Source organism: Lepus europaeus, chromosome 1 (genome assembly GCF_033115175.1).
Source record: "Lepus europaeus isolate LE1 chromosome 1, mLepTim1.pri, whole genome shotgun sequence".
NCBI classification, from domain to species: Eukaryota; Metazoa; Chordata; class Mammalia; order Lagomorpha; family Leporidae; genus Lepus; species Lepus europaeus.
Genome location: NC_084827.1, coordinates 120,554,744 through 120,572,834, shown reverse-complemented (window position 1 = coordinate 120,572,834; position 18,091 = coordinate 120,554,744). Strand labels below are relative to the sequence as shown.

General features: G+C 44.7%; 1 protein-coding gene across 1 annotated transcript in view; it reads left to right on the top strand.

Annotated features, from left to right (window-relative positions):
- PDE11A (phosphodiesterase 11A) overlaps nt 1-13,878 on the top strand; it is a 448,382-nt gene extending 434,504 nt beyond the window's left edge. The window contains exon 20 of the mRNA XM_062196428.1: nt 13,720-13,878. Coding sequence (XP_062052412.1) covers nt 13,720-13,878 — 159 coding nt within the window. The remainder of the gene's footprint in view (nt 1-13,719) is intronic.
- The last annotated feature ends 4,213 nt before the right edge of the window (nt 13,879-18,091 follow it).

The window sequence follows — 18,091 nt, the reverse complement described above, 5'->3', positions numbered from 1 at the left end:
GTGCTGTGCAGCCTACTTCATTCAGTAGCTTTACTGGCCTGGTTCTGTAGACACTGGATCTGAGACTGTTGCCCTATATTATGGAGATAACAGTGCTATTAACCCAAGGGAACTAACATCTCTGCCTCGTTAATTCAGAATGTTAATGTCATTCGTGAATATCATTTTCCACAGAGGCATCCCTTGAGCATATAAAGAAAATAAGCAAACCAACTAATCTGAGAAGTCAGGGAGGAAATGGAAAGGGAAAGAAATGAGCATTGTTGCATTTTCACTTTTACATGGGCTGCCAATCTGCTTCGAACCTGAGAGACCAAATACTCTCTTTTTTTTTTTTTTTTTTGGACAGGCAGAGCAGAGTTAAACAGTGAGACAGAGAGAGACAGAGAGAAAGGTCTTCCTTTTCCGTTGGTTCACCCCCCGAATGGCTGCTACAGCCGGTGAACTGCGGCTGGTGCGCTGTGCCGATCTGAAGCCGGGAGCCAGGTGCTTCTCCTGGTCTCCCATGCCGGTGCAGGGCCCAAGGACTTGGGCCATCCTCCACTGCACTCCCTGGCCACAGCAGAGAGCTGGACTGGAAGAGGGGCAACCAGGACAGAATCTGGTGCCCCAACCGGGACTAGAACCCGGTGTGCCGGCGCCACAGGCGGAGGATTAGCCTAGTGAGCTGCGGCGCCGTCCCAAACACTCTCTTTCTAAGTTGTTGCCAGTACTGTAATTAGCCTTCAGAATATTAGACATTGATGTCACAAGCAGCCTCTTCAGTTACAGCTCAAGTAGATCCCAGTGGCCTACCTGAATCATTCTTGCACGTGGATCCTCATGTACCATGTACCATGTACTTGCCTTCATGGTAACTGTTACCTCTGTGGCTTTATCATCTTACTGCCTTTGGATAACTGTCTCACATTATTTAGATTTTAAGATCTCAGATCTCATTAACGAAACAGAAAAGTATGACTATTTTTTGGTACCTGCAAAAATCTCACATGCTCAGTCACTGTTGAATAGTAACTGATCCACAGAGTAAATATTACCACATATAATATTTTCTTAGCTGTCATATGTGACAGTTAAAAATGATAATGGTTTGAATATTTTGGATCTGAATTTTATTTTTGTAAATATATATTTATTTATTTGAAAGGCAGAGTTACAGACAAAGGAAGATAGAGAGAGAGAGAGATCTTCCATCTGCTGATTCACTCCCCAAATGGCCACAATGGCCCGAGCTGGGTCAGGAGCTTCTTCGGGTCTCCTACGTGGGTGCAGGGACCCAGGTACTGTGCCATCCTCTGCTGCTCTTCCCAGGCCATCAGTAGGGAGCTGGATCAGAAGTGGAGGAACTGGGACTTGAACCAGCACTCATATGGGATGCTCGCACTGCAGATGGTGGCTTAACCTGCTATACCACAGCACCGGACCCCAATTTGAATTTTAAATAGTGACTGTTAGAGGCTGGAAAGGGTGGAGGGAAGGAGATGGGGGGAGGTTGGAGAGCAGGTGAGTGTTAATGGGTTCAGGTGTTGTACAGCACAATGGGGCAGCTATGGCCTGTAGATGGATATTCTGCATAAAGAGCCAGAATAGAGGAGCTGATAGGCTTCAAAAACAAAAAGATAATAGAAAGGCTAGTTGCCTGGTGCGATCAGTTTCAGCTACATATGCCCATTGAAATGTTGCACTGTGCTCCTTAAAAAGTGCAAGTATTACTTCTTAATCCAGAAATTTAGAAAAGAATTTTCTCATCTGGACAAAGCAGTTCACCCTGTGTGACAAACCTGGTATAATCCTGAATTCCCACTAAGGAGAAGGTAATAACAGGTCGCTGTTTTCCCTTTCTGTCTGAAGTCACCTGGATCACAGTTAGATCCTGGCTACATGGATGCTGCCCCTGCTTCCTTGGAGGAGACCTTCCTTGGACATGGGCCTGCGGACTTTGCAGCAGAGGGAGCTGGCAGCCTCGGTAACACGACTGGCTAAGAACGCGCAGCCTTAAGCGGAGCATGTCCTTTCCCTCTGGCGGACTCTGGGGGGTCTAGGCAGACACCTGTTGCCTGGATGTCTCTGACCTTCATTAGCTTGAGTATAAAGAACTGCCAAGCAAGTGTTAGCAGCAAGTCTTTCTACTAGAACAGATGGAGAGATGGGGCTCTCTCCAAGCAGTCACCAGTTCAGAGGCCCAGGGAGAGGGTGGGGCTCAAATTCAAGTCACTCCTGGGGGTGGCAGAGAACAAGGAGCAGCAATAGCAAGTGGCCCATTATTTGGAGCTCAGAAAGTCACTCTTAGTAGTTTGAGCAGAAATGGGCATTTGTTGATGCTCAGCTGTCATATGGCCTCTGTGTCAGCAACTCAAAATCTTTGCCTCTGCTGGAGCCTCTTCCTAATATGTGACCCTTGGTTTTGTTCCCAAACATCAGTCTTGTGTTTGGGCAGTCTTATCCCTGTTCACTCTTCAGAGTGATCCGTCTTTTCCCCACTGACTAGCCTTGGTCTCCGCAGACCTGAGTCACAGGAACATGTCTGAGACCACAGCAGCACTTGAGTCTGTTCAAGGAAAACATTCACTGGAGAATCAGTTGTTCCTTAGGAGGGACAAATAATGCTTGTCTAGAAATTCACTTGTTTAAAGGATTTATTTTATTTACTTGAAAGGAAAAATGATGGGTTGCAGAGAAGGAGAGAGATATCTTCCATCCACTGGTCCACTCCCATAAATTGTTGCGATGGTCAGGCTGTGCCAGGCTAAAGCCGGGAGCCAGGAACTCCATGCAGATCTCCATCCAAGTACTTGGGCCATTACCTGCCACTTTCCCAGGTGCATCAGCAGAGAGCTGGATCATAAGTGGAGCAGCCAGGACTTGAACTGAGCCTCCAATATGGGACAACAGTATTGCAGGTGGCAGCTTAAGCTTAAGTTTAAACCACTGCACCACAGTAACAGCCACCAAAATTCACTTTTCGTTTGTGACTCTAGCTAGCAGGGCTGCCCTACACAGTAGCATATTTCAACATCACAAATATGGTAACTGGTTAGCAACTCAGGCTCTGGAGTCAAAGAGAACTAGGTCCAAATCCAGTCTCCGTGGCACCAGGCAAACTATGTCGCCTTTCTGAGCCTGATTTTCTCATCTCTAAAATGGACTGGCAATGGACCTACCTCCCTTATCTGGCTGTTTTGAGGATTTAATGAATTCAGGTATATGAAGCACAAATATAGCACAGTACATGAAACAGTTACATGTGGAACCTACATCAATTAAAATTATCTTATTTTCTGACTTCAGCAAATTACACCAAAAGGGTAAGTTGTAAGGCTAACATCTTCAGCATGGATGTTTGAAAACATTTATCCAAGAAGTGTTGACACCTTTCTTGTGTCCACCATTATTGTTTTATTTTTTGAAGCAAATTTTTAAAAGTTCTGGAAGCCTCCTGGTAGCAAACATCTTTAGCGATTCAATGCAAATTAATTTTTACACAACCTTGAGTTTCAAAGGCCGTTGGACTGAGGAGGGAAGAGTGAGGTTCAGGAGGAGCCTGGTTGCTGCCTCCCAGATGGGAGTGGCCAGCTCCGTCCACTCTCACATGTAGTGGCCAACACTGTAGCCACTCCCCTGACAAACACACCATGTGGAGTTTAGCTTATTTTTTTAACTCCTGAAAATGTTAAAATGCATAGAAAGATGTATATTTTAGTTTTCCTAGAAAAATTTTGGAGATGATTTTGGCATTTCAAAGTTCTGTTTTTTGTGCCGTAACCCAAGTTTTCCGGCAGTGTAATGATTGTTTTTTTCTGTATTTCATTTAGTTTCTGGATTTTGTGCTCTATGAGAATTCTCCTTTTCTGAGAAGGCCTTGCACACCACGTTGCAGGACTGGGACTTGAGATGAGGAGCATATTCACATCACTAGAAGCCACTGACAGGTCCGAGCACAGATGATTCCTGCTGGTCCTATGACCCCTGATTTCCCTGCTTCAAATTACAGGGACAGACATCTGACCTACCAGTTAGGATGCCACTTAGGATAATGACAGCCATATTGGAACGCCTGGGTGAATCCCTGCCACCCACATGGGAGGCCTAGATTGAGCTCCTGACTTCAGCCTGGCCGAGCCCTGACTGTGACAAGCATTTGGGGAAACCAGTGGATAGGAAGTTCCTATCTATCTGTGTCTCTGTCTCTGTCTCTCTCTCAAATAATTAATAAATAAACAATTCAAGATACCAATCCCCAAATGGACTTCTTGACATTTTCATTTGGAAAGGAAATGATCAAGGTAGAATCATATCCTTGTAATAGAGACATTGCCTAAAACAGGTACTTGAGTTGAGCTCCAACTCTAATCTTGATTTTTTTTTTGCTGAATTTTTTGAAAAATAGACTGTGAAAGATGAGAGAGAGAGAGAGAATCATCCACCTGCCAGCTTACTCCCCAAATGCCTGCAGCAGTCGGGGCTGGACCACGTCAAAACCAGGAGCCTGCGCTCACCCCGGGGCCTCTCCAGTGGGCTCAGGGACTCACATCATCTGCTGCCTCTCGGGTGTGCACCAGCAGGAAGCTAAATCAGAGGCTGTCCTCAAACCCAGGCATTCTGACATGGGATGTGGGCACCCCAAATGGCACCCCAACTGCCATGTTAAGTGCCTACTCCCATGTCTAATTTTATACTTTATCAATAATTAATATCTTGGGGAATATTCTAAATCCTTTCTCCTCTGCTGTACACTTTATGTGTCTCTTAGTTTCTGATTATTTCTCTTGGGCGAGGAGAGGCAGAAAATGCCAGCAATTCAACCAAAGGGGGCCCAAACCATCTTCTTTCTGTCTTTGTACTTAGAATAGACGAGTAGCCAGCTCAGACAATTTCCTCAAAGGCTTTAAAGGGTATTGTGGTATTGAAGCGCGGTTGGACGCTTTCAGGTTCTAAGACAAGCCTGGTTTTAATTTCATGCGGGTTCCCCGTGCCCCTTGCTGACAGAGGAGTATTGGTTTCTCTCTCAGAGCATGGTTCCTCTTTGCTTACTCTTTGTCCATCGGTCCTGCTGTTGAGCTTCCCGAAGTGACTGTGGTCCACTAGTAAGCACCCACTGAGCCAGATGAGAACAGATGTGGATCGTGACGGCAGAGGGAAAACAAAGCCAGAATCCGGCTCCTAGCAGCTTGGGGAACTGATAAAAAACAAGGCCTTAGGAATAAGGGTAATAAGAGAAAGTACTGTATTCATTTCCCACGGGAGTCATTCTAGGTTTGTTTTTACAGCAGGAGTCTGTGGCACGTCAGAACGTCCTGACCCCACTCTCAGCCGCTGGCAGCTGTCCCAGCCTTAACCCTCTTCCCACCACTCCTCTCTCTGAGGAACAAGGGAGGTGGGGGAGGTGGGGCTGTTGTTTCCTGGGGTTTTGCAGGTGTTGGAGATGCAAAGCTAGCGGCCCTGTTCCCATCCTGTCTCTGCACTCATGGGATGCCAGACAAGACACAGCTGTTTAGCACCAATGATGGGGACTTCCGCTGCTGGCCACGATGGCGTAACAGGGGACAAAAAGAAATAAAGAAACATAAAAGTGTAGGAGCCACCATTTTTGAGACAGGTAAAAGCGGGCACCATAACATACTGAGTTTTCAGTAAAGGTAGGCAGAGCCAGGAGCCTGGGGAGTGGGGGAAGTGAGAGTTTCCAGGGGAGGGTCTCAGCAAAGAGCCAACTGCACGGGCTCAGGAAGGCCGCTTGGAATCTCCAGCTTAGCGCAGTTCACCACCTCCAAGCAAGGAAACTGCCGAGATGGAGTAAAGCAGAAAAGAGCAAGCAAGAACAATCCTCAGAGGTCGGACAGGCCGGGAAGCAGCCCATGCTCCCACCAGCCAGAGGACCAGGGAAAAGCCCTGAAGCACAGGGGTGTTGTGAGCAGTTCTCAGAAGGGCGTGGCCTCAGTAGTGGGGCCAGATTAGCCCCGCATCAGAGGCTGCTGGGGACCCAGCTAGCAAAGCTTAACAGCAGGCCTCCATGGTGTCACATCATTCCAAGTTATCTCAGTACATGTTAGGAACAAAACTGAAACATGTTTAAAGAAGTGGGGAAGAAATCCAGCATCCACTCTTTCCAGCCAGCACCAGCAGTACAACTGGCAGAAGTTCTGCAGGATGGGGTTGGGTGGGGGCAAGCAGAAGCCCCCAGGACAAGAAGCAGGAGCAAGCACTGGGGCGCCCAGTGCTGACACGAAGGGTGGCCCAGAACCAGGCTGGGCTAGGCTGCAGAGAGGTAGAGAATGTGCTACAGCCCTGACAGATATGCAGCAGTCCTGCTTTTGATCCAAAACATCAGAAAAGACTTCCCAGAGAATGTAGAGGGTGAGCTGAGTGGTGAAGGAAGCCTGGTTCCCTAAGAAGGGAACTTTGCACATAAGGCTTTAGGGTAAGAGAGACTCAGGGAAAAATGCTGGCCCCATCTCTTACTATGTGACCATAGAGAAGGCACTTAACCTACTGAACCTCAGTTCCCTTATCTATAAAGTGCAGATGATACAAAGTACTTACTTCACGGGACACCATGAAGATTTTATGAGATAATGACTTTATGCCCCCAGCCCTAGTCCAGCACACTGAATACTCAATATAGAGAGAAGCCTCTCTTACTCCTCTTTGTTGAATGTCCTCTGAAGAAGCGGGTTGAAGAGGGGTTTATATATTTGGCCCAAGGAGGAAATCTTTCTGTCTTTGATAGTGATAATACTGTTGGCATTAATAGCTGGTTACCTTAGTTCATCTATTTCAGAGAAAGCTAGGTTCATTTAAGACCTGATGGAGGCAGAAAACTCTTAGAAGCAGTAGAGTTCTCAACAGGGATAACTCTGCTCCCCAAGGGGACATTTATGGTGGTCACAACTTGGGAATGGATTGCTACTGGCTTATAAGGTGTCCTATACCGTATAAGACATCCCTACAACAAAGAATTATCTGGCCAGGTAACTATTGTAAGGTTGAGAAACCCTAAAATAGTTTCAGTTCTTCCATAAGTGAGGTATTTAATCTATCTAGGCCGTGATTTCTTCAATCCTCAACAAGAATAACAACAATATCAACCTTGCAAAGCTTTGTATAAAATGGGCGGTATGTGAAAAGCACCTGTTAAAATGTGACACAAAGCAAGCATTCAATAATGGTTTGCTGTTCGGTGAGCATTTAGCCTCGCAGTTAAGACATCTGCTTCCTATACTGGAAAACCTGAATTTCATACCAAACTCCAGCTCAAGTAACTGGGTTCCTGCCACTCACGAGAGAGACATGAATTGAGTTCCTGGCTTCATGGCAGGCATTCAAGGAGTGAACCAGCAGATGGGATTTTGTCTCTTCCTCTCTCTCTCTCTCCCCACCCCCATCACTCTCACACTCACCTTTGCTATCTCCTTCCTCCATCTTTCTGTGAACTAACAAATTTTTAAAGAGGTTGCTAATAACAGTAATAACCTGTGTAACACCCTAAAACCTTCTATAGGTTGTCAAAGATGACTGGTTAGTTCTAAGAGATGTAAGTAGATTCATGCACCATTTTAGGACCTTAGAGGAGTGAAATTGAAACCTTTTAGAGCAACATGATTGTGATGATTGAGTGACACCAAAGTGATATACAGAAATTGACATCTGTAGGACACAGAAAGAAGAGGACGAAATCCCAGATCTGTGTGTCCTTAGCTTTACCCACTCTCTGTCTTTCCAAGGACTGAATCTAAGTAGTAGCTATGATTTTTATGTTTTTTCTCTCCTGTTAGTACAGTTATTATAAGGATCTGCACTGTATATTAAGGGAAATTATATGTATTCATTTAGTAACATCTACTAAAATCTAAATGCACGTGCCCTTTGGCCCAACATTACCAATTCTAGGATCTGACTCATGATAAACTTCGAATCTACAGAATTGCTAAGTATGTAATGGCCAAATAGAAACAATCTTCATATTCCACCAAAAATGGAACTAGATGGGGGCCAGTGTTGTGGTGTAGCAGGTTGAGCTATCACTTAGGATGCCCACATCCCATGTCACAGTGCTGGTTCAAGTCCTGTCTACTCTGCTTCCAATCCAGCTTCCTGCTAATGCATCCTGGGCGGCAGCAGAAATGACTTAATTATTTGAGCCCCTGCCACACATTTGGAAGACCCAAATTGAGTTCCAGGCTCCTGGCTTCAGCCTGGCCCAGCCCTGGATGTTGTGGGAATTTGGACATTTGGGAAGAAAACCAGTGGACAGATCTCTTTGTGTATGTGTCTCTCTCCGTGTTTCTCTCTGCCTTTCTCTCTCTTTTTGCTTTTCAAGTAGACAAAAAAAGAAAAAAAAAACATTAAAAATGAACTAGTTAAACAAATTGTGGTAGCATTGGAATATTAGTTACCACAAAAAAATGAAGACATTTAATTCTTGCAGAGATGTGGTTTGTTTCCAAGATATATTTAAAATAAAAAACACATGGAGTTCAGTATGTATAGTGTACCACCATTTTCAAATATATGTTTACACATGTATAAAATAATACATGCCCAATTAAAAATCACTGATAATATCTGTTGCCTTTAGGGGAGGAATCCCAGCCTTTGGGGCTGGGTTGAAAGGGAGATTTTGCACTGTATATTTCATACCCTTTTGTACCCTCGAGCTATGTGAATGGGTTACTTGTTCCGGACATCAAGAAAATATGGAGTAAGCTGCATGCACTTGTCACAGGAGGACAATGGCGTGTGAACTGAATCAAAAAGGAAGTGGGGTCCTCAGCCACACAGATGACTAGCTGCCCAGGGCTGTGTCGCCCAGTGGACAAATATCTCATATCCTGTCTTTGATGGGTCAAGAGGGAGCTGGACCCTAGAACCCCAATGAGGTTGCTGCAAGAGAAAAACAGTGCATCCCAAGTTAGGTTTTCAGATTAGCATCAACCCTAATCTACACTTGGAGCAGCACATAGGTCATCAATCCCACACTATTCAAGAAGATTCTGGTTTAAAGGGAGAGCAGCCTGATATTTAGAATCATTGAGTAGAAGTTACTGAGGGAGCCAGCACTGTGGCGTAGCAGGTAAAGCACCGCCTACAGTACAGGCATCCCATATGGGGGCCAGTTTGAGTCCTGGCTGCTCCACTTCCGATCCAGCTCTCTGCTATGCTTGGGAAAGCAGTAGAAGATGGTCCAAGTCCTTGGGCCCCTGCACCTGCATGGGAGACCGGAAGAAGCTCCTGGCTCCTGGCTTTGGATCGATGCAGCTCTGGCCGTTGCAGCCAATTGGGGAGTGAACCAGCAGATGGAAGACCTCTCTCTCTCTCTGCTTCTCCTTCTCTCTGTGTACCTCTGACTTTCAAATAAATGAATAAATATTAAAAAAAAAAGAAGTTACAGGGACCCAGATTTTAGTGCAATACAAGAAACAATTACTAAAATCAGAGCAAAGAAAATGGAGCGCCCCGAGAGGTAATGTGCTCTCTGCCTCTGGACACATTTAAATGGTGGCTTAAAGGTCACACAGCAGCAATGCCACAGAGGACAGTCAAGCATCTTGAGGCGGATACATCCACGTCCCTAACCTTTGGAGAACCTATGCCTATGAGGAGAGCGATCAGACAGACAGGTGCTAAATTTCCCGTTTTCTCTGTATGTGAGTTGTAAGCCAAACTAGACAGATATAGGCAGCACACACACAGAACCCATCAGGTGCTGCTGGCTGAGGGGAAGCTTTTAGGAATGCCCCTAGCATGTATGTACTAGAAGCCATTCTCTTGCTGATGGCACATTGTAGAAAATCACCATAAACCTAGGAATTCAAGTTTGCAGATAATCCTTTGTTTTATTAATGTTCAAACAGTTCCATTGTCTTAGCCAATGGCATCTATGCAATAAATTTATACCATAAGAGTAACTCCTCAAGATAAGATTTTTTGCTACCTTTGCCTAGAACCAACACCTGGCCCCGGAGAAAATGCCATTCTAGTATGGCAAGTCTGTGTTTCACAAGAATACAAAACAAAGAGGCAAGAGGAATCCTGATAAATAGGTACCTCCCCCCTAATATTTTATTCAACACAAAGGAAGCAAGAGGGAAGACAAAGAACAAAGATGAAGGAAAGAAAGCTGTTTGGGGCAAAGCCAAATAAACTTAAATGGTTTAAGGAATAAATTGGTGGAGTAATACGAATCACGGGCAGGTGCTATGAATATAATTTAGTAAATACTCAGGAACCTGCCAAGGAAGAGAAAAATGTGTTGCTTTTGAGATCATTTCCCAGCAGCTTCATAAAGGAAAACTGATTACAGGAATTTAATAAGTAAAACAGAACCAGGAATATTGTAATCAAATGAGTTTTTAATTACATTTCATGCAGAAAAAATTCCAATTTGTGCTCCTGGGATTTAAAAAAAGAATAAGTTCCAGAGAAATGCTTTTGCAGCAGGAAAATAGCATAAACACTAATTTCCATAAGAATTACAGTAGTCGGTTTAATTAAAAGGCTTGATCTGAGTAGAGAGGACCTGGTGCCAAACTGTACTAAGTAAAAGCATGGCAGCCATTGCTCCCTCACACTTCTGTGTAGATAAACACACACACACACACACACACTGAGCAGAAAACAGACCCCTGCATTTCTTTCATGGAAACAAAGGGGATTCTGATCACTGTCTGAGTTACCCTATGGCCTTGTTTTGTTATCACGTGAAATAACGGATACACCGATTTAAAGAGTTGTTCTTGCTTAGTGAATACACACCGGGCTTAGGAGAGAGTGAGTGCATCCTCTGTTTGAAGGACACTGGGTGCAGAGCAGGAGCACGTGGGCCAGGGTGGAGCACTCACTGTTCAGCAGGTGCGTGGCTGTTGCTGGGCTTTCACCCCCACTCCTCTCCCCTAACTTGCGACTAGTCCCGTGTTACCTGTATCCCTTAACTTCCCGGAGTACAGTGCTGTTTGAGGGCATGAGTCTGCTAGCAGATGCTTTTCAGTGGCGCCTGGAGGAGGGCATGGGGCCACGTCAGCATGTAGAGGGACTCTTGCTTTTGGAGGACCTTGCTGCTCACCACTCCTTAGCCACAGGTCACGCTTGAAGAAAGCGCTTCCCGGAGGTGTGCTGCAGGTGCAGTGGTTTAAGCTTGTTCGCCTTCGGTCCCCCTTGTGGTGAATGGGACGCAGCTGCACGGTGTCTACATGGGACCAGAAGTATAATCTGTGTCCACAAAACAAAAGGAGCTGATTGTCCCCAGGCAGAAAGTGTCCCATCAGCTAACATCCTCACAGCCCCATGCTCCTTCTTTTATTCATTACTTTATGGGGAAAATAAAAACCACCTTCTAGGACAGTAATAAGTACAAGAAAAAGAAACTTTACTTCATTAGAATTCCAGGGAACCTGGGGAAAACAGAGCCGCTGGCATATACTCACTGGTATGAAAGCAGTGAGACAGGACAGGAGAGAAAACCAGATTACCGCAGGGTGGGTATCTGTGGCGTCTGAGATGAGGATGAGCGTGTAAGGAGGGAGTGAGTGGGCAAATCTCCTCCCTGTGAACCTCTGATATTCAGTAGAATTAGCAGGCATACAAAATGTTGATGGTAATTTGATTTTCTGTGAAACGAGGAAATAAGTAGAGTTTTGTGCCGAGAATGATACAGAGTGAAGCCGACAAGGCCAAACGGACTCAAGGAGGAAGTCCAAGAGACAAGGAAGACTCGGGAGCCACGAGGAGGGTGAGGAAGGCCCCAGAGCACGTGCTGGATTTCAGGTCAGGTTTCACTTCAGTCTTAAGGGACAGGGAGGCCTCAAGTGCTACAGATTCCATTCAAAGAATAATGTTAGAGCTCATCAGAGTTCTCTACACAGCCCAAAGGATGGGTGATGTGATGAGTGAGAGAACACAAGGAAGTGAGGGGAGAGGATATGAGTAAGCAGGAAGAAAGGAAGGAGGTTCCTGTGGTTAGGCCTCACCCTGAGGTGGTGACAACAGCGGTCACCCTGTCTCAGTCTTCCTCGCTGTCGTAGACTCTGAAAACCTGTGAATAACAGACTTCCTCACTGACTGAAGTGATTGTTGACAAAGGTTGGAGCCACGCAATTCAAGTTGTGTACCTTCTTGGTCTGTTTCTTAAGAGTTGCCCCTCTGTGCCACATCCCGGACAACTCTACACTATTCTACATGGCAGGCTACTGGCCTAGCCTTGATCTTTTACTTGAGGAGAACAATGGTTCTCTCCACAGCTTTCAAAACAAATGGTCAGATTACAAACATAACCCTTTGCTTCCTATATGGGTTCTTACCTCCATTCCACAGTAGAAGGACTAAAGACCATTTCCAATCATAACATGTGTGGACCATATTTTATCACGTGTAAGATGCAGAATCATTGTAAGGAATAGCTGAGCTGAAGTATGTAAAGCAGTTGGGAAACCTTTGTAACATACAGTAGGTATTCATAAGTGGAAGCTCTTTCTCATCTATGTGGGATGCCGGGTTCTTAGGCTTCTTTGAACCCCTGGAAATGGGGAACAGGCCCAAGAAGTATAAATGCTTAAAAGTCCATATGTTTTCATTAGATTGTGCTCATTTATAAGCTGCTATTATAAAAATACTACCAAGTGAACATATTTTGGATGTTTAGATAACACACTAGGCCTTTGGTGCAATGCTGAAGTCACCAGTTGGGATGCCCGCATTCTGTTTCAGAATGCCTGGTTCAAGTCCCAGTTCCTCCACTTCCCGTCCAGCTTCCTGTTAATGTGCATTCTGGGAGGGAGCAGATGGTGGCTTTAGTATCCTGTCACTCTCCTCCACACTCCTTCTCCTTTACGTCCTAGCTCCATATACGCTACCATGTTGATCTATATATTTGGCACAGTTCCAAGATTGCTTAAGTTTTTTTTTTTTTTTTTAAGATTTATTTATTTTAAAGATAAACTTAGAGAGGCGGAGGCAGACAGAGAGAGAGGTCTTCTATCCTCTGGCTCACTCCCCAGATGGCCGCAAAGGCTGGAGCTGCGCCAATCTGAAGCCAGGAGCTTCTTCCAGGTCTCCCATACGGGTGCAGGAGCCCAAGGATTTGGGCCATCTTCTACTGCTTTCCCAGGTCACAGCAGAGAGCTGGATCAGAAGTGGAGCAGCAGAGACTCGAAGCGGCGCCCATATGAGATGCTGACGCCTCAGGTGGCGGCTTTACCCACTGCACCACAGCTCTGGCCCCGAGATCTCTTAAGTTTTAAAAGTCAGCATCTCTTCTTGTTTCAGGATTTTACCTGGACTTTCTTATCCAGGTAAGTCCATCCAGAGTCATCTGTGGCAGAAGAGCTGTAGGTTTGTTTTTGTAAAAAGTTGAGTTCATAGTCTATCACGATCTGGAGCCCTTGATGGCAAGCAAAGATACACAGATTGGCAGACGTGTGTGAGCTGGACATTTTGTTTCCTGTCTCGCTTGATGTGGTTGTAACACAGGATCGGTGTCTACATGGCTGCTATTCCCCGGAGTTGTACACAGCTGTCCATCTCATTTGTCCATTCTCTGCCCGGGCTCCGTTAATGCAACATAAAGGAGATAAAGATGTATCCACCCCTTGTAAATAGCTCATGTTTACCAACATGATCACCACTCTCCTTCCACAGAGCCAGTTTCCATCCTTCTCAGAGTGAAAGGTGGAAAAGCACGTCAGGGACTCAGCTTCCTCCCTCCTCTCCTTGTTTTTTGTTTTGTCTCAGGCATTGGTGAAGGTCAACGTGAAACTCAAGCCCATGCTGGATTCGGTGGCTGCGAACAGAAGTAAGTGGGAAGAACTGCACCAGAAAAGGCTGCAGGTAGCGGCTGCCCCCTCTACCCCTGCTGGCCGCACGGTGGCCACGGAAGACGACGGAAACTAAACCTCCAAATCAGCTGCTGTGCTGCTGCTGCGAAACGCAGCCCGAAGGACCGGCTTCCGGCCAGCCCCACCGTCCTTTTGTTCTCTCAGCTCAGACAGAACTAGTCCCAGAGAGGCTCCAGGCAGCACGCTTGGCTTTGGCCCTGAAGTGTAACCAGTCGGTGGAGGGGGTGCCAGGAAGGACAAAGGAGGAGGTGGGGCACGGAGCACGCCCCGGGACCCTCGGCTTTCCCCGTGCGCATACGGGGCTGAGAGGAAGGCTGTTTTGCCTCTGAGGACCTGAATGCATTTAACCCGGCTCACTCTGAGCTGGGGGAACAGGAGCAGTGAAAGCGTCATTAGTGCTGCTTCAGTCTGTGTACGGCTCTCCTGTTCGTTAGAAGCCAAACACTGCCTGCCTTTGCGCTGTCTCGCGGAGCGCCCTTCTGTGCCAGACTGTCCCAAGAAACCTCATTTGTATTCTATGGAGGTATTTTGTTTTTCCTAAAGCTTCTTAAGGGTGGATCAGAGCCTTTAGGATTGCCTATCTAAAAGGTAAACTATATTACCCTTATAAATCCCAGTCAACCCAGTTTCCCCCAAAAAAATCTATAGTAAGAATACAGCAAATGAATTTGTCCGATTGGTGTTCATACAAAATTGTAAACTACACTGGATCGTGGTCCCTTTTTTCAGAGTTTTAAAAATCCAACCTCTATTGTAGACCTAGCCTTTTCTCAGAAGGAATGTGTTAATAGATTTTAATTAAAGTAAGCATGAAAGGAAAACTTCAGCTGGAATCACCACAGGTGACACGAACATCTAGGAACTGCCTTCAACAGTGACACAGCAGAGACATGAAGACTGAGTACTGACTTCCTTTAGTTCTCCTACTGAGGAGGCTTTGGTATAAAATGTTAGGTTACTACCAGTAAGCACTCCAAAGCCAGATGCAGAGGTCCCCAATTGGGGATTTTTTTCCTTGAGTGTAAGAAATGATGCTTGAAGGGTTAAGAAATAATAGTATTGGCACAGGACACATATGCTATAGGAATCCAGGTTTATAATGGGTGAGCATAAACTGTTTAAAATGAATGCAACAACTAGAAGCTGCTTTGCTCTTTGTTTTACCTGAGATACTGAGAACACAGAATGTCTTATCCAAGGATCCTGAGCTAGAAGATAGTTTTCCATCTCTCATTTTGGCACTGTTGACTGGATGACTTTGGACAAGTCACTTAATTTCTCTGAACTTGTTTTTCCTTTCTTCTTTTGTCATCTGAGATTATACTAGGAAATGATTTTCAAACCTGCATTAGCCTTAGAACTCTGTTCAAATAAACCTTTCAAGGAATCCCTGAGATGTAATACATGTAAAAGCTGAAGTCTGCTATTTTCAGGGGTTTAGGGACCCTACAAATCTTCCTGAATTTGATTACATAACATGGTGAACCACAAAGGGACTCTGAAGAGTTTGAAAATCCCTGGACCAGATGAAACCTGAGATCCTGCCCAGCTCTGAAAATTAAAAAAATCAAAATTTACAAACCATATTTGTTTTTGTTACTGATCAGTATCACTTATGAAGTTTACTACTCAAATATGAAAGAAAAGGGGGCAAGTTCCACAAGGGACATTGTTTTCCTGGCACGTAGTAGACACCTGGGAAATGTTTAAGAGGAAATGGGGAAAACTGAGGTAGAAAAATGGAAATGGTGATCATCGAGAAGAACTGGGATTTGTTATGGCAAGAAAAACAAAGTAAAAGAAAATTATAAATCAGGCACAGAGGGGAGAGGAAAGGAAGAAGAAAAAGGAGAAGACCATTAAAGGAAAGAGAGGAACGGAGGCAGGTGGTTAAGGGAGCTGCCAAAGAAAAGGTGAGAGTCAGTCCAAACAAAGAGAAATGGCACTTGCAACCCAGACAATGAGGGTGTAGAGTCCTGTCCTCAATTGCTTAGAACAGAGAGCAACTTGGACAGGGAGGGGTTTGACAAAGAAGAGAAGGAAGGAAGGAGTGGGAGCCCTAAAAAATAATGTTCCTGGCTGCCCTTTACAGCTGTCTCTGCAGGGAAGGCTGGAGAGACCAGAGGAGAAAATGAGTGCAGGAAAAATTGCCTCCGCAGAGCAGGTAAGGGAGGTTGTTCAGATTTATGGATTTTATTAAGCCAGTTTTCTGAATCACTCTGCTATAAAGGAAAATAGCTTCCGCAGGGCTGTCTCCCCTCCTTCAGGTGAGGAACAAAGGGTGGGTGGAGTTAGAGTCAGACCCGGGTCCGCGACATCATGTCACGTGCCTGCAATGCCGAAGCACTGCAGGTGTTTCTGGGTATTGTGCCACATCATGTTTATATCACAAATGGGAATTGGAAAGCAGACCGTGTGAGCCAGAGAAGAGCCCACATCTGTTATCCTCCCCAACAATAAATAACTAAATAGCCTGGACAAACGGATACCAGTCCATCCAGAGCAAAATTTTAAAGCATGTGCTGTAGGATAAAACTAGACCCAGAATCTGACAAAGACTGCAGGCACAGTAGCTGCCCTGAACGTTGATGCTGCATATTGCTAAGGGAAGCATAATTTATAGCACAAACCCTACGGCTTCCACTAAGGTTGAGTTTTCGTCTCGTTTTCTTGCCTTTTTATTGGCTTCACTGCACGGTTGCCAATAGCAACATCCACTGGTAGCAAGGGGAGTTCAACACCATCGCAATCTGCCATATAGTGGGGCCCTGACAATGTCAACCATCAATCAAGTAGCTGTTTGTAATTGCCTCCATCTATTTCTCCTGTCTCGAGGTATCTTTGCTATTGTGGGTCAAGATTCAGAAACTGCTGAGTAATGCCATGGCTCTGTTCCTCCATGACCAGGAAGCAGTGGAAAAGAGGCTGACAGCCTGCCTGGTGCCAGCAACCCTAGGGGTTAGAGGTTGAACTCAGGAGTTTGAGGTATTTTGAATGCCTTTGAAAATGAATTTGTAATTTTCCAAGAATGCGAGGTGTGGTTATCCACATCTGCTCTTTCAAGGAAGATAGAGAGCAGTTTTCCCAGTCCTTATTATTATTGTTTATTTCCTATTGATGGGAGGGATTTGAAATGTGAGTCTTCTTGTAAAACCTCAAACTGAACAGTTTTGCTCCCTCGGGTCTCTTGGCACTAATGATTGAAATCCATCCCCCTTTTTACATAAGATGTATTTTTTTTTTTAGACATGTAGATAAAACATGACAGTCTACGTGGTAGCCAGAAATACTGGCAGATGGAGACAGCCTGGCATGCCATAGAGGTTGCCACCCAGTGCACAGTAGGCCAAGATTCCATCCTGGCTGGCCTCTTGCTGGGACCCTGGGGGCTCTCCAGGCCTCAGGTCTTCTAGATGTTAAAGAAATCATTGAATTTTAATTCAGTTCTAACACCAAAGGACAAACTGTGTTTGGCATTACGCAGATTTTTCCAGATAACTTTCTTATTTATTTTTCTCCAAATGGGAGCAAATGTGAAGAGATCAGATTTTTGCTGAAGACAAAATTAAGTTACATATGTTGGGTAGATATATAAACAATCTGACTACAGACGTGCCCGAGCCTGCCTGTAGTAATCATGAAAGATATGGTCACCAAACCGTTTGTTAAAATTACTCATATCTTCCTTTATGTATTAAATTAGAACACTTTCAGAAGATCTAATATCATAGGTATCCCATAAGTGGTAGTCATTTAGATATAAATTTATGAAGTCAGTAAAGAAAAGTTAAAATTGCCATGTGTGTGTTTTCACTGTTTTTAAATCTGACATATGTGTGCATTCCCAGGTATTTGTTCTTTGCAAAGACAGTGTGCTAGAAGTAATCTTTAATTTTTTGTATCTGTGTAATAATAATATTATATTAATGCTACTGGAATTCAATTGCTTTTTCTATATCAAAATTTATCATACTTTATTCATTTACCATAGGTCATTAAACAGAGCCTGCTCAATTTTGTGGTACAATTATTTTAAAATTCATTTCTCCTGCTGACTCTTATGAATGGCAGAAAGACAAAAAAGTTTCATCCTGAGTAATAGTTTAAAATAATTTCCTGTCACTGGGATAGAAATCCAAACATATTGGAGGAAAATTTAAATATAAACATTTTGGAGGGGAAATGCAAAAAAGGATTCCTTACGGCAATGAACAAAATCTAATTTGGGATCCGAATACCTATGGCAATAGTAAAATTTCATTATCTGC